Source organism: Electrona antarctica (assembly GCF_951216825.1).
Source record: "Electrona antarctica genome assembly, chromosome: 14".
Taxonomy (NCBI): Eukaryota; Metazoa; Chordata; class Actinopteri; order Myctophiformes; family Myctophidae; genus Electrona; species Electrona antarctica.
Window position 1 is genome coordinate 40071958 of NC_136795.1, and position 16547 is coordinate 40088504.

At 44.5% G+C, this 16547-nt stretch overlaps 2 protein-coding genes across 2 annotated transcripts in view; both read left to right on the top strand.

Annotated features, from left to right (window-relative positions):
• Positions 1 to 1215: 1215 nt before the first annotated feature.
• On the top strand, positions 1216 to 5806 carry LOC306937195 (2-Hydroxyacid oxidase 1-like; the record flags this gene model as incomplete). Its single annotated transcript, XM_079520861.1, has 7 exons — positions 1216 to 1270; positions 3177 to 3447; positions 4242 to 4297; positions 4438 to 4529; positions 5043 to 5201; positions 5458 to 5527; positions 5739 to 5806. 7 exons carry the CDS (start codon positions 1216 to 1218, stop codon positions 5804 to 5806), a joined length of 771 nt encoding a protein of 256 aa, XP_079376987.1.
• Positions 5807 to 12724: 6918 nt separating this feature from the next.
• The window catches only part of LOC306936951 (2-Hydroxyacid oxidase 1-like), a gene marked incomplete at both ends in the record, with an annotated part of 6593 nt that continues 2770 nt past the window's right edge, over positions 12725 to 16547 (top strand). The window contains 4 exons of the mRNA XM_079520616.1: positions 12725 to 12861; positions 13226 to 13377; positions 14741 to 15011; positions 15555 to 15727. Of these exons, the coding sequence (XP_079376742.1) occupies positions 12725 to 12861; positions 13226 to 13377; positions 14741 to 15011; positions 15555 to 15727 (733 nt within the window). The remainder of the gene's footprint in view (positions 12862 to 13225; positions 13378 to 14740; positions 15012 to 15554; positions 15728 to 16547) is intronic.

Genomic DNA, 16547 nt, shown 5'->3' on the forward strand with positions numbered 1-16547 from the left:
CTAGCCTAGCCCCTTAGATAGCACATTATGTAGACTTAGATAGTATTTTAAACAGACTTATAGCTTGTTATGTAGACAGCTCTAGAATTGCACTTTATGTAGTCATAGCACTTTATAGTACACATGTATAATATATTATATAGTATAGTATGTATAGTTTACATAGATACTCCACTGTTACGTTCTTAGTTTACGCATGATTCATGATAACTACTTTTTATACATGTGATGTATGCCATGCTTTTTGTTATTGCTTAATGTAAGTCGCTCTGGATTAAGAGCGTCTGCTAAATGCCTAAATTGTAAATTGTAATTGTAATCAATCATAATATCTTTTGGCTTTTCTGTGTAAAGTTAAAGTAAGTCCTGTTCTAAAAATCTACACTCAAAACAGCCATCTTGAATATATAAAACAGCCATTAACCCTAACTAACTAACCCTAAGCCATTATTAAACGCTCCAAAAAGGCTTGTCTAGTCAGCCATACTCGGGTTGTGTAAACATTAACAACCAAAACAATGAAATGTGTACACATTTTGTTGTCTTCGCCACAGGCTAATCATGGCATTATTAATCTCAGCTGCTCATTTGATAAATGTGACATCTGGTTTTCAAGCCAAAGAAGAGTTACACATGGCATGAAATGCAGACGTGCTCAAAGATAAGCTCTACTGCATCCGTCATTTCTAGAAGGCTAATATCCATATACTGCCGTCCAAATATTCCACATTTCTGAGAGTTCATTTACAGTTGTGACGACACAAACAACTCCCTGACAATATCGCTGAGACAGTTTATTACACTAATAACTAGACAATAGTACTTGAAACACTTTATTATTCTTTCTAGAGTTTATTTTTTTGGACATGCTACTCCTCCCACAGTTTGGACGGCACGCACTTGAGCCATATGTCAAATCGACCGGCTTCAACGTGTGCTTGTATTTTGCTAAGAGAAATGTAGAGTTTAATTGATATTAATTACTGAATTAATTTCACTCATTCTTGACATTATTCCGGTAGACTGTCTCAGCCCTGGCGGTCGCTTTATCGCCTTTAAGGCGTATTACTGGTATCCATGGTGCACGCATGCTTTCACTCTTGACTGAACACGACTTGATTTCATCAATCCAATTTGTGTCCGGGTAGCTCAGTCAGTAGGGCTCTCGCCTTTGGACCACAAGGTCATGGGTTCGATCCCGGGCTCCGCCCACTCATGAGTAGCACGGCTTTGGTGCAGCACGTTGTGCGGCAAGTACTGGGAGCTGATGGTAGGTGTCGCGCTCATCTCGCAGGGGACAGACTACCGACAATACCGACATTATTTATAATGGTGTCCAGGCTCAGAAAACGAGGAGCCATGTGTGGAAGGCTGTAAGCACTGGTGAATTTAAATAAACCACCTACCCTTTTAACTGCTTTAGGTATATTGAGGGCAGATCCCTCCCCTGTTGACTTAAAAACTGCATCCAAACAAAGAGGCAGCTGAAGTCTTCCAGGTTGGATACGCGTTCTTACATTATTAGACTAGCTAGATCCATCATAACATTTGTATGTTGAAATAGTTTATATCCTATTTGGATGAACTGCTATTCAGCTCATCAGAGCCCTCAGAGGACTATCAACTGCCAATAATCACCTGGGCAAGCTGGGAGTGATGATAACCAGACATTCACACAAGACTTCCATTACAGGCTTAATTTCTGTCCCCAGCCTCTTTCTTGCAGTGTCTGGGTGTTGCATCATAAGCATACACGTCTAGTGGAGGAGTTTGCATGTTCTCCCCGTGTCCCCTAGGGTAGGTACCCTCACAAAAACATGCAGTAATCCTGGTCTCTAAACTGCCTCCCCCTGGCCAGCCGGGGCACCTGATGGAAGGGGAAAGGAAGTGGTTGGAATAACGTGTTCCTTCCACGCGCTACGTCCAACCAGGGAAACTCCCCCCTGTCAGGTGTAAAGGAGCAACTTGGACACGCATGCATGAAGGAAGCATGAGTTCAAGTCCGTTGCTCTCCCCAGGTTGGCGGAGGGTGTGTAGAGCCCAGGATCACATTAGATAATTGACACAGGGGTGAAAAATGGGTTACAAAATCATGGGATAAAAAAAAAAGCATACATAACACGTCTAGATTCCTTTTGGGCCTCGTCTGCCTCACTGTCTGCAATGTATTTACTGTCAGCCAAGAATGGAGAATTAATATGGTCTTACTACTTCTGTCCCTGTAGCTACAGTTTAATCACCTGGACACCAATCATGTCCCACACTGTCACTCACTGTAACCCACTTAGCCGTCCTCGCTAATGTACCAGTGCGATTCCTAGAAGAAATTCAATGCTTGGCATCCGTATTTTGGGCATAATCATAATAGCCTTTTTGGCTGGGCTAAATCGGCTGTTTATGAAGTTATGAACCAGGGAGGGACCACCACCCTGGCTGAGAATCAACCTGGGGACCACACCACTGTTGTGTTTGGAGGGGGGGATATGGAGGGGATATGGGCGAGGTGTGGGGGGGAATTAACCTTCCATATTAACCCATTTTGGTGTTAGCATTATGTTATGCTTTAGCTATTGAAAAATATCAGATCTACAAGCTCATAGCGCGCCACCGAGTGGCGCGCTACGAGCTTGTAGGTCTGCTATTTTTGAAAAATCGAAGAACGACTGACATAGAAACATAGCTTTTTCAGAAAACCCAAGACCTTATACTGTAGCTGCCATACTACAAGTAAGACGCGTGAACGCGGGAAGCGAACGCAGCTGTTGTGGCAGTCTGACACACATACACATACACACACAGAGCTTTTTTTTCTCTTAATTCTTTTTTTTTTTTTTTTGCGTGCGTGCATGTGTGTGTGTGTGTGTGTTTTTGTGTGTGATACAGCTGCGCCCTCTGGTGGCGGGCGGGTGGTGTTACAGCGTGACACAGACACACACACAGACAGACAGACATGATCTGCTGGGTCTCATAGTAAATGCTCACTGCGTTCGCAACTACCTTCAGGTACGGCATAAATGCTGAAATGCAAGCTCTGGAGAGGGCACTTTTTACAGACGGGTCAAAGGGCCGGGGCTGATGTCTGCGTGTGTGCACGTGCCCGCGGCGAACAAACGTTCGACATTTTCAAGAGCTTTGGGAACCACTGAGCTACAATGTCTAATGTTGCTTCTACCCAGCATGCCGAGCGGCGGGAACAGGGATGGTGCTGAGCTGTTGGGCCACTTCCACCATGGAGGAAGTGATGTCAGCGATGACATCGTCACCGGGGGACACCGGCGCCATGTGGCTGCAGCTTTACGTCTTCAAAGAGCGGGATGTCACGCTTTCATTGGTCCGCCGGGCGGAGGAGGCGGGCTATAAGGGCATCTTTGTTACCGTGGATCAGCCATATCATGGCAGGAGGTGGGAGGATGTGCGCAACCGCTTTGAACTTCCCTCACACCTCAGGTAGGTTTTTGAAAGCCTTTATTTAACCAGAGACAAAATGTCTCGATGTCACATCTTCGGGGACACCCGCTGGCCAAGTGGTCCAGGCGCATGCCACATATACGCTTTGGCCTGACAGCGTGTCGCGTGTTCGAGTCCCGTTCATGACGACCTTTGCTGCATGTCTCTCCCCTTCTCTCTCTCCCTCTTTCCTGTCTATCTTCTCTTGATACTATCAATAAAGGCAGAAAAGCCAAAAACAAATCTCAAAAAATATTCGACGACATACTTTATTAACCTTTTTGAAATTAAGTGCATGTTTCTATTTTCTAGATAGTCAGTGTGCCATGTTAACAGTCATTTTAATGCCACATCAAAAACTCCAACACATTTTGATTGTCCACAAATATAACCTTTTCCCTTATTGTTTAATATTTTCTTTCACATTGTGATAATACTCATAGACTCAATCATTAGACTCTATAACCAACCTATCTCCCAGACTCTTTCCCCAGTCAGAGTACAGAGTTTTATAATGGATGTAGATTAGAATTGTGTGCCGGGTGTAAGTTACATACAAATGTTCTTTGTGCCAATGTTGGCACTGGTGCCAAAGGTTGCCTACCCCTAGCTCTAGACATACAAAATAAAAAGGCTTAATGTAATCAGAGTTGCTCCAGTGCCTTATTTGTTCTTTTTAATACTCTATATGTCCCAATTATATCATTTTTAACTTGACCTTTTCGATCTAAAGGTTAATCATGCCTTCAGGAAAATCCGCTGTAAATCTGTGCATTTGTTATTTTGTTCACAAGACAGACAGACCTGAAGAAGTTGGCTACCAGTGTGTGCGGCCACATTCTTGTCTCCTGTATCTTTTAGAATATTCACCACTATAAGGACTTTGGTGTGCGTATAATCCTCTTACACAGACAGAGACATTGCTGCAGGATAACCGTGTGTGTGTGTGTGTGTGTGTGTGTGTGTGTGTGTGTGTGTGTGTGTGTCTAGCTGAGGATGCCATTCAGGCTGTGGACCATGGTGTCGATGGTATCTTGGTATCCAATCACGGAGCTCGACAGCTGGACGGAGTTCCCGCCACGGTCTGTGCACGTGTGTGTATGTACAGTGTGTGTATGTACAGTGTGTGTGCGTGTGTGTATGTACAGTGTGTGTATGTACAGTGTGTGTATGTGCCTGCGTGGCGTGCATGTGTGTTATGAGACTTCCAAATTCTCCATGGTTTTTATCAATATATTTATTGCATTTTTTTTCTCCAAACAAAACAATATATAACACAAAATCTGACAATTTTTTGTTTTACACCTTTTTTCGGCCCATAACTTAAAGCCCCCATCCACCCTGATTGGGACCAAATAGCCATTTTCAATGTTTCTTCATGTTCTTGGTAGAATTCTCTTAATTACCATATTATGAAGTGAGGACCAATTTTATGAAGATAGGTTGAAATGGGTGAAGTCGTCCTTTAAGGTTTAAGCTTTTACAATACAATACAAAAAGTATTTGTTTAGCTCGTTTTCTGTTTACTGAAATGCTAATCGTTTCATTGTCCTTTGTGTGTGTGCGTGTGTGCGTGTGCGCGTGTGTGCGTGCAGCTGGACGTGCTTGAAGACGTAGTGAGCGCGGTGCAGGGTCGCTGTGAGGTGTATCTGGACGGAGGAGTGAGACGAGGAACGGACGTCCTGAAAGCTCTGGCTCTGGGAGCCAAGGCTGTGTTCATAGGACGTCCCGTACTGTGGGGTCTGGCCTGTCAGGTCAGTCAGCTGACAACTGACCATCAACCACTGTCTACACACAGCTTCTGGGTCGTTATGTCTTATGGGGTTACCGGCGGCAGGTTATTCTCTCAAGACAGATTCAGAGCTCTGCAGCAGAATCTGTCGGCAACTCTTCTGAGATCAAAGTGTGTGTGTGTGTGTGTGTGTGTGTGTGTGTGTGTGTGTGTGTGTGTGTGTGTGTGTGTGTGTGTGTGTGTGTGTGTGTGTGTGTGTGTGTGTGTGTGAGATACAGGGGGATCAAGGCGTCTCAGAGGTTCTGGAGCTACTGAGGTCAGAACTACGTCTTGCCATGGCCCTTGCAGGTAGAAGACACACACACAGACACACACACACACACACACACACACACACACACACACGAATCGTCGCTCAGTATATCTGTTATCATTTACACACACAACACACATACCTCAACTGACCTCTGTGTCACTGTACAGTAAATTCTTAGAAACCATCAATGTGTGTGCGTGTGCACGCGTGTGTGTGCGTGCGTGCGTGCATGTGTGTCTCTAGGCTGTCGTTCTATATCAGAGATAAGCAGGTCCATTGTCAGGAGAGTGGAGTTCACCTCCAGGATCTGATGACCTCTTGTGGACAGTCTGGAGAACTGCAGCCCTGAAACATGCCTGTCTCATGACATTCGTGATGCTACTTCATCCTGTTTTGCAATTAAAATGCTTTTTTACTGAAGAATACGGAATGCACAGGTGCTATTACCCACCCGTGCAAACTTCTAACATCCGTGGCCCACAGCGGTGAGCACTTTATATTTGAAAACAGGGTATAATTCCCCCAGGACAAGTTGTGAACCGTGGCTAGGAGACCTGCAGCTAAACCTCTGGTCACAGTGATGGAAAATGAGCTCATGTTGTATTACCAGTGGTGAAAAGTAAATAAGTACATTAAACACTAAAGGCAGAGCCAACATCTACAAAACACTGCAGCTCAGGAGCATTATGGACTAGTACTCCTGCCTAGCCTGGATGAATGCCTCTCAGTCTCAGACCACTCTCAGGCAGCAAAAACAAGGGCTTTAAAAAGCATTGGGGTGGATGAGGACCTTGACCTACACTCCTACAGTATCATGCCATCAGCTTATTGTCGAACAGTTGCAGCAACAACTGTGATCTAGTAGTCTACAAGATGCACACTCCCAGCTGTCCGGTGGGCCTCAAAGCACTGCTACCCCAAGCTCACACCCCAGGTCGAATCACCCGGACGGTACTACCAAGCCACGCCCTGGAAACCCAAGTCAAAAAACACCAAATGCCTTCATATAGGAGCTTTCTCCACTCTGCTACAACACAGTAACAGCCGGAAGGCTGTTCCATACTGTGGTTGTTGGAGACATTACATCAAGACTGTTGTTTCATAAAGCTCAAGGACTTTTAATCATCCAACATTCTGTTTCTATTTACCCCTGACTGAGTAGCTGCAGATCACTGATAGGCTCTTTATTAAAGCCAAAGCTTAAAAAAAGAAAAGTACTTTCTACTACTTAATTTTCTTTTATTGTTTTTTTTTTTTTTTTTACTTTACTGGAGTATTTCCAATACTTTTACTTCTACTCAGAGGTAAATATTGTACTTTTATAATATTTAATTTACAATTATTTGAATACTTTGCCAATTTGAAAATAGCCGATTTACAAGCTGAGCTACAACCTGGGTTCTGGACATGTAGATCAGCTATTAAAGTATTTTTTAAAGATGTTTTACATTTGAAAACTTGGGAAATGGGACCTTCTGCATAATGAGTTTTTTCTTCTTTTTGTTTTTTTTACTTTTGGTTCTTTAAAGTATACTTTGATGCCAATACCTTTGTACTTAATAGTAGTAGTTAATTTTGAATTCTGAACTTGCACTGTAACAGACTACTTCTACAATTAAATACGGTAGTGATACTTTTACTTAAGTAAAAAATGTGAACTCGTACTGCTTTCATCACTGTGTATTATCCCCGTGCTCTGACCGTCTTGTAAAGTTGATACTGACACAGTTGAGGTTACTGCTAAAAACTCCAATAATATAATGAACTGCACTTTTAATGAGGAGGCCATTATTTAATAACACCCCAAACATTAATAGCGGGGCAGATAGCGGAAATAATCGTTCACTTGCGGATACAAGCACCAAAATTGGTACACATACTCCTTAGGGATTGCTCTTTTGATAAAACCATTGTGCCAAATAGAATTTCAATATGGTGGCCATTTTTCAAGATGGCCGCCATTGAATATACAGTAATATTGCATTTTGCAATAAAATCCCATAGACTTGTGCTATTTGAATGATCTTTGTGTCAAATCATACATTTTTCACTATGTAGAATCCAAATTTGGACCCATGGACTTACTCTCTGGCTTCCTTGTACCATATATCAGTCCCGGAATCCTAATATTCTGCTAAATTAGAGGTTTGTGTTATGTCTGACTCAGGTAAAATGGATGGTAGTGTATATCTTAATATTGTTAGAGGTTTAGTGTGACTTCAGTGTCCCAAATGTTGTCTAATAAGCCCTGCATCTTTTAGCTAGATTACATGTAGTGTACCATGTATGATGTTCAGTTAGACAACCGCGCCTGAATTGACAGGGTACCAGCACGGGAGAGCCGAGCCAATGGTAAGGGGGCTATACATGACTTATTCATGGACTTACCAACATGGTGTACAGATCGCACGGGACTTAAATGATACTGGATGAACGATCGGGCTAGGTGTAGATTTTATTGTCGAACCTAGTCGTATCCCATACCTTATTGTGCATGATGGCGGTAAAAGGATAATCCATCTTTACTGAATACAGATAATGATCATACTGTGATACCTTGATTACCATTCACCAAGATGTCTAATATAGACCCAGGACCGCCTAAATTCAAGACTGACTGGAGCAAGTGTTGTCTTTGCAAAGATAAGAATAGTATGAGCTCTCATCACCACATGCAAGACAATCACAGCAACAACTAATATTCTCCTGGTGGTGGCATTGAATAAACTCTGAAGAGGAACAAGGCGCAATATCATGAAGGTTGTCGCATTATGTTCAACAACACGAAACTGGAGAGAGTGAGAACCACAAAACGAAAAGCAGAGAGTGCTCACACTGCTCAGCCAGTGGAATGCCAGACCAAGTGGAGTAGAACCAGCATTAAAAGCCAAACATGTTTCAGATGTGACAAAGATGCCGCATACTCTGAACTCACAAAAAAGCTATGACGATGAATCTCAATAAGAGAGTTAATGAATGTGCCCAAACTTTAAATGACGGAAAACTTCTTGCAAGACTCAGTGGTGTGGAGATGTTATTGCACAGGAGCTCCAATACAATGCTGCATGCTTGGCAGACCTTTACAATAGAGAGAGGTCGTACCTCACAACCACAAAGAGACTGGAAAAGGAACATTCAACCGAAGAGGATGCCCAGTTGCCCAACTGCAGGAATTCTCAGAGCTAGTCACATATCTAGTGGAGACCACCAGATCCTTCAGTCCTCCGACTAGCAGACATAGTTCACCTGTACGCCAAGTGCCTGGAACAGCTGGGTGTTGATGCACCTGCTGTCAACTCCACAAGACTGAATGAAAAACTGCTGTAAGAAATACCTGATTTGGAGGGACTTGTGGTCCATCATATATGTCTTCGCAAGATGTTAGCTGCTTTGCTAAGGACAATAGCTTCACTATAAGAGTCAGAGGCTTCTGACAAGCCAAAGCCTACATCTTTCTGGAAAGCCAAAAGAACATCCCTTCCCTGTTTGTGAGCCTCCAACTCAGGTATGACAGCAGTTTTTCCTTCAGTCTTGTGGAGTTGACAGCAGATGCATCAACACCCAGCTGCATTCCACTGGCTGAGCGCACTCTGCTTTTCGTTTTGTGATTCTCACTCTCCAGTTTCGTAATGCGACAACTTTTGTGATATTGCGCCTTGTTCCTCCTCAGATTTTCTTCAATGCCACCACCATCATCAAGTCTGTCTGGATACATTTTATTAATATGCATCTCATTCATTGTGTGAAATAGGGGAATATTAGTTGCAATCATAGTGTAGCCATCATGTTGTGATTGTCTTGCATGTGATGAGAGCTCTTTACTATTCTTGTCTTTGCTAAGACAACACTTGCTCCAGTCAGTCTTGAATTTAGACGGTCCTGGATCTATATTTGCAATCTTGGTGAATGGTAATCAAGGTATCACAGTATATGACCATTATCTGTATTCAGTGAATCAAGGCAGAGGGGTTATCCTTTTACCGCCATCATGCACAATAAGGTATGGGATACGACTAGGTTTGACAATAAAATATCTGATCTACACCTAGCCCGATCGTTCATCCAGTATCATTTAAGTCCCGTGCGATCTGTACACCATGTTGGTAAGTCCGTGAATAAGTCATGTATAGCCCCCTTACCATTGGCTCGGCTCTCCCGTGCTGGCATACCCTGTCAATTCAGGTGCGGTTGTCTAACTGAACATCATACATGGTACACTAATCTACACTAGCTAAAAGATGCAGGGCTTATTAGACATAACATTTGGGACACTGAAGTCATCATTTAGCTACACCAAACAAATTACTCAGCTGATACTGAGCCCCATGCTGAGTTTCACAGGAGCGGTGCCACCAGTGTGCCCTGGCTGTAAGTTGACATCCGCTCTGTTGAGCTACTACATTGACCCCACACCCCACACACACACACACACACACACACACACACACACACACACACACACACACACACACACACACACACACACACACACACACACACTAAACCTCTAACAATATTAAGATATACACTACCGTCCATCTTACCTGAGTCAGACATAACACAAACCTCTAATTTAGCAGAATATTAGGATTCCGGGACTGATATATTGTACAAGGAAGCCAGTGAGTAAGTCCATGGGTCCAAATTTGGATTCTACATAGTGAAAAATGTATGATTTGACACCAAGATCATTCAAATAGGACAAGTCTATGGGAATTTATTGCGAAATGCAATATTACTGTATATTCAATGGCGGCCATCTTGAAAAATGGCCGCCATATTGAAATTTTATTTGGCACAATGGTTTTATCAAAAGAGCAATCCCTAAGGAGTATGTGTACCAATTTTGGTGCTTGTATCCGCAAGTGAACGATTCACCTGTAATTTGCATGTTATCTGCCCCGCTATAATGATAAAATGTATCGACAATATATTACTATTTAATTCTGAACTTGAATCAACTTGCAGGATCTGTTCACTGACCGTTGAACCATTGATACAAAATTAACTATACTTCAACCTTACAGTAGGCCTATAGGGTTAGGGTTAGGGATATATTGAAGATTGTGTATCTTCAATATATCCTGAATAACAGAAACAAAGTTGCCTGGAATTGTTTGAGGGGAAAGTGTTGAAAATTGCCTGTACAGTATGGCCATCATAGACATCCTACAGTATATAAGGCAACTATTTTTTAGATTTCCTTATGCTTTTTAAGTAGCATGTGACATGTCAAACTAGGGGGTTTTCATGATTCTGAATCCATTCCAAGCATTAGCTTTGCGCAAAAACACTCGTTGGGCTAAATTTGGCCATAGCAACTTAGCTACTGATGAGGTCAACTTAGCTGACCTCATCACATTTCTCATGACGTCTATGGCCGTTTTTAGCTCAGGGAGCAAACCAGTTTACAAGCGGCCCCTGTGTGGAAGGTTAAGCACTGGTGAATTTAAATGAACCAAGTAGCCATTTTTCTGCTTTAGGCGTATATTCATTAAGTCTATTGACTTAAAAACGGCATCTGAACAGGCTGTGGTTAAAATGTCATTGGAAGAGGCAGCTGAACTCTTCCAGGTTGGATACGTAGTCTTACATTAGACTAGCTAATAAACTGTTTCAAATGTTACAATAGATCTAGATCTATTGTAACATTTGAAGTAGTTTACAGTATATCGCTCTCGGATTAACTGCTATTCAGCTCATCCACGGAGGACTATCAACTGCCAATCAATCACCATGGGTTTCTACAAGTGAGTAATGATAACCAGACATTCACACACGACCATTATGATCATGATCTTTCACCTTTCCCTTTAGATTACTTCTGCACTGGATTGTACTGTATTGTATTTTATTGTATTGTATTGTATTCCACTATATTCTGCCTTGTGAAGCACTTTGGTACAATGAGAGTTGTTTTTAAATGTGCTATATAAATAAATTTGATTTGATTTGATTTGCTTAATTTCTGTCCTCATCCTCTTCCTTGCAGTGACTGGAACTCCTCATCAACATACACGTCTTGTGGGTGTCATTGCTCCTCCTGTCCCTGTTGTAGCTACAGTAGAATCACCTGGACACCAAACATGTTCCACACTGTCACTAGCCTTTCTCGCTAATGTACCAATGAGTCCTAGAAGAAATGAACTATTATGGCGTCCCTATTTTTGGCATATCATTATAGCCTTTTTTGGCTGGGCTAAATAGGCAGTTTTCGTTATTCATTTTGTGACGCTGTTGTATGACAATGTATAATTCTGTAATATGGTGTTTGGTTATGGTTCAAGTCAAAGTCGTACGATTTGTAACACGTTACCGCAGTGAAATTTGCATTTGACCCATCTCTTGGAGCGGTGAGCCGCAGCCGAGGAGCGGTGAGCCGCAGCCATGCCGCGCCTCGGGAATCATTTGATTAGTTGATTTGACCCCCCCAAGCCAAGCAGGGAGGCATTGGGTCCCATTGGCCTCCCAGTTTCAGGGCGGACACTCTAACCACAAGGCCACTGGTCTGGTTAATGGTCTATAGTTGAAGGTGGAGGACTAGCCTGCCCCAGAGCCCCAGCCTGTGTGATTTCTGGTCTAGAGGGGAGGGTCCCGGGGAAAGCAGCCGCTGCATGGATCCTATTGGTTCACAGATCTGATTTGAAATATTTGACATATTACTGTATGTTTTTCTATTGTATTATTTCGATATAGAGTGTGTAGAGATGCTGAGGGTAGCGAGTGGGACTTGTAATGATGTGGGCGTGTTTCTCATCAACTAGAGGCATGCCCCCATAATATTCGGCTTTAAATGTAATTTCGGTTCAACACATGAGCATCAATCACTAGACTGAGTGTGGTTGAATCAATACGCGCACACACACGCTCGCACACACACACACACACACACACACACCTCTTACATTTTATGCCCTGGGCTCAAGGTTCACAGTTATGTTATGAAGTAACTTTGTCCACGCACGCACGCACGCACGCACGCACGCACGCACGCACGCACGCACGCACGCACGCACGCACGCACGCACGCGTGTGTGTGTGTGTGTGTGGGGGGGGGGGGGGGTGTAAGGGTCACATCAACAGTTTAATGATTAAAGCTGTTCTGCTGGTATCCTCTCTCTCTGTCTCTCTCTCTCTCTGTCTCTCTCTGTATTGGTTTGTGTCGCTTTCTCAGAGTTCACACAGTTCATCAGAGCTACTAGCTGTGTGTGTGTGTGTGGTAGTGAGTGATGTCGGGCCAGCGTGTGTGTATCAGTGACTTTGAGGACGAGGCCAAGAGGGTCCTTCCTAAGGCTATCTATGACTACTACCGCTCAGGAGCCGACCAGCAGCAGAGCCTGGCCGACAACACCGCCGCTTTCAACAGGTCACACACACACACACACACACACACACACACACACACACACACACACACAGTGAGGAACTCCTCGCCCCAGAAACCTCCACTCTTCCAACACACTCTTGTCCCCACAAGCTCTGCACCATGAGCGACTGACTGGCCGGCCTTCTGCTCTAGTGCCTCACATCTGTGGAATGCCCGACCTCACCGTTTCAACATTGTTATGGGTCCCCATCGTTTTTGTTTCCTACATTTGGTTTTTTTAATTATTATTATTTCAAAATGTGTGTGTGTGTGTGTGTGTGTGTGTGTGTGTGTGTGTGTGTGTGTGTGTGTGTGTGTGTGTGTGTGTGTGTGTGTGTGTGTGTGTGTGTGTGTTGTACTGTAGATGGCGTTTTTTCCCTCGGGTGCTGAGAGATGTGTCTACCATTGACCTGTCTTGCTCCGTGCTGGGACAGCCAATCAGCATGCCTGTGGGCGTGGCGGCCACGGCCATGCAGAGGATGGCCCACCCCGATGGAGAGACCGCCACCGCCAGAGGTGATCTGTCAGTCAATCAATCAATCAATCAATCAATCCTTTCTTTTCAAGGGCCCCGTAACTCAAACCTAGTCTGGAAACCAGACGAATCTGGCAGATTGTTCCGGCTGGCACTCCTCAGTTTGAGTTACATTTCACTCACACCAGAGTTGTGGGCGACCAATCAGAGGCCACTATTCAAAGTGGGACTTTTTTTTGCTGTGACGTTTGAATCTGTTTGTAACCTAACCGCCCCTTCATGGAAATGAATCTTCCACACAGAAGTTCCAGACTAATATCTACGCAGTGATTACAAACCCACAGTATAGCAAGTAGCAGGGGAGGCTGAACAAACAGCCAAAAAGTACACGCACATCTACCTATATAAAGTGGATCAATAGGTGGATCAAAATATAGTCACAAATGAAGAAATAAAAAAATCCGCACACCATTTGATGCTCCCAATAATATCTTAACTGAAGTTAAGATATAATTGGGAATTGGGAATAATATCTTAACCGAAGTTAAGATATTAAGATTATTGGGAGCATCAATGGTGTGCAGATTTTTTCATTTCTTCAGGTACAGTAGCAGCCAAAGCAGAGAACCTCTGACTTCCCTAGGGGATCCAGAGATGTTCCCATAGTTGAGGAGCTTAGGGATATTTCACGCTAATTCGTCAATAAATGGTAAAATGGTAAATGGCCTTTATCCAAGGCGCTTTACAGAGATTGTGCATTACATTCACCCATTCACACACACATTCATACACCGATGGCAGCGGAAACCATGCAAGGCACCAACTACTAGCACATCGAGAGCAATTTGGGGTTCAGTGTCTTGCTCAAGGACATTTCGACAGTAACTCTGGGGGAGCCCGGGTTCGAACTGGCAACCTCACGGTTACCATCCAGCCACTCTTCCCCTGAGCCACATGCCCAAATGTCCTGACCTCATCACATTTGTGATGACGGCTATGGCCGTTTTTAGCCCAAGGATTGTTTTTCGTGCAAAACGAATGCTTAGAGCGACACGTCACATGCTACTTAAAGTATGATTACATTTAGAAAATGTTGCCTTATATATAAGGTTCTTAATGGTGGCCATATGGATTTGACCAATGTGTCGACCCCTAGCTAAATCATTAGAGCAGGCCCTGGGCTACATATGTGCAAAATGTGGCACTTTTAGACAAATTAGCGCGAAATCGCCATTCTCTCTCCCTATGCCCCTCTACGACTAGGCCAGGGTAGAGATATAATCCCTCCAGGGTTCGAAGACCCTCAGACGGACAGAGAACACCCCTCGAGATTTTCAAGAGGGCTCTGATCCAGAAACGTCTGGGAATCACTGAGCTAAAATGTCTAACGTTGCTTCTACCCAGCATGCCGAGCGGCGGGAACAGGGATGATGCTGAGCTCTTGGGCCACTTCCACCATAGAGGAAGTGATGTCAGCGATGACATCATCGCCGGGCGACTCGGGCGTCATGTGGCTGCAGCTTTACATCTACAAAGACCGGGATCTCACTCTCTCATTGGTCCGCCGGGCGGAGGAGGCGGGCTATAAGGGCATCTTTGTTACCGTGGATACGCCATACCTTGGCAGGAGGTGGGACGATGTGCGCAACCGCTTTAAACTTCCCTCACACCTCAGGTAGGAACCATGTTTTTGAAAGCCTTTACAAAACGTTTCGATGTCAAGAGTACATCTTCGAAGACGTACTCTAGACATTGAAAATATAAAGTTGATTTGTTCTTTTTGATACTGTATGTTTGATACTGTATGATAATTATGTCATTCTTGAGGGGCACCAGCCCCTCCTATGTCCAGCTTTGAGTGTCTGTGTAAACACAAACATTGTTTTGATACCGTTTCCTATGACTAGTTCTGAGTGTTTGTGCATGTTAGGCCAGTTTAAACACAAACATTGACGTGAAGTGAGTACGCAAATTGTGATTGGCCGGAATGAGATGATGTATGATAAAGTATGATGATAAGAGCGCCCCTCACTTCACACGGGTGTGATTTATTTTAACTTGACACTTGGTGTGTGTGTGTGTGTGTGTGTGTGTGTGTGTGTGTGTGTGTGTGTGTGTGTGTGTGTGTGTGTGTGTGTGTGTGTGTGTGTGTGTGTGTGTGTGTGTGTGTGTGTCCGTGTCCTTGCGTGTGTGCATGTGCGTATGTATGTGCGTGCAGTATGTCTAACTTTACATCAGCGACACTGGCGTTCTCTGAAGGTAGCTATGGCAACGACAGTGGATTGGCAGTGTATGTTGCCAAGGCGATAGACCCCACCCTCTCCTGGACAGACATCACCTGGCTGAAAAAACACACACACCTGCCGGTGGTTGTGAAAGGAATACTGACCGGTACGCACGCACGCCGCCCGCACACGTCGCACATACACACGCACATGCGTGCTGTGTTGGGTGCTTGAAGTAATATACTGTATTCCCCATATGAAACATCCATGACTGTAGCAATAAATCATGGCTGCATGGCTGCGGCCTGCATGTGCACACAACAGCCCTGCCACCCACGCTCAGCGGTGGCCGAACGGATTGCGGAGCGGTCTTGATACCGGAAGGTCGCCAGTTCGAATCAGCGGTCCGACACGTTAAAATTACCACCGCTGAAGTGCCCTTGAGCAAGGCATTGAACCACTACCATGAAATGTTCTATGAGCAGGGCCTGGCTGGAAACAAGTTCTTGAGCTTAGCCCAGATACCCTGGGTAAATATAGTAACTTTGCTTTGCTTTGCTCAACCCTATTGGCATGCCGGCTTGTGTGTCGGTCTGGCGAGTTGGAGACTGGGGTTCAATCCCCGCTCCTGCGCATCACTACAATCTGTATGGCGTAGTCGGCAGGACTTGGAGCACAGGGATTGGGGCGTGAGGGACATTAGGGACGTCGTGTGCGGTGGTCCGCAGCGTGAAGTGTGACGTGCGAGGACACGCTCCAAAGACTGGGAAGGTGATTGTAGCACCCATGCAGCCAAGACCAGGCCCACAACAGCCCTGCCAACCGGGCTCAGCCCTATTGGCACGACAGCTTGTGCGTCGGTCTGGCGAGTGGGAGACTGGGGTTCAATCCCCCGCTCCTGCGCATCACTACACATGGGTAGAGAGGCGAGCTGGGAAACAGCAGGCACTACACCCACATCGCCCACTTCTCCTGTTACTGTGGAT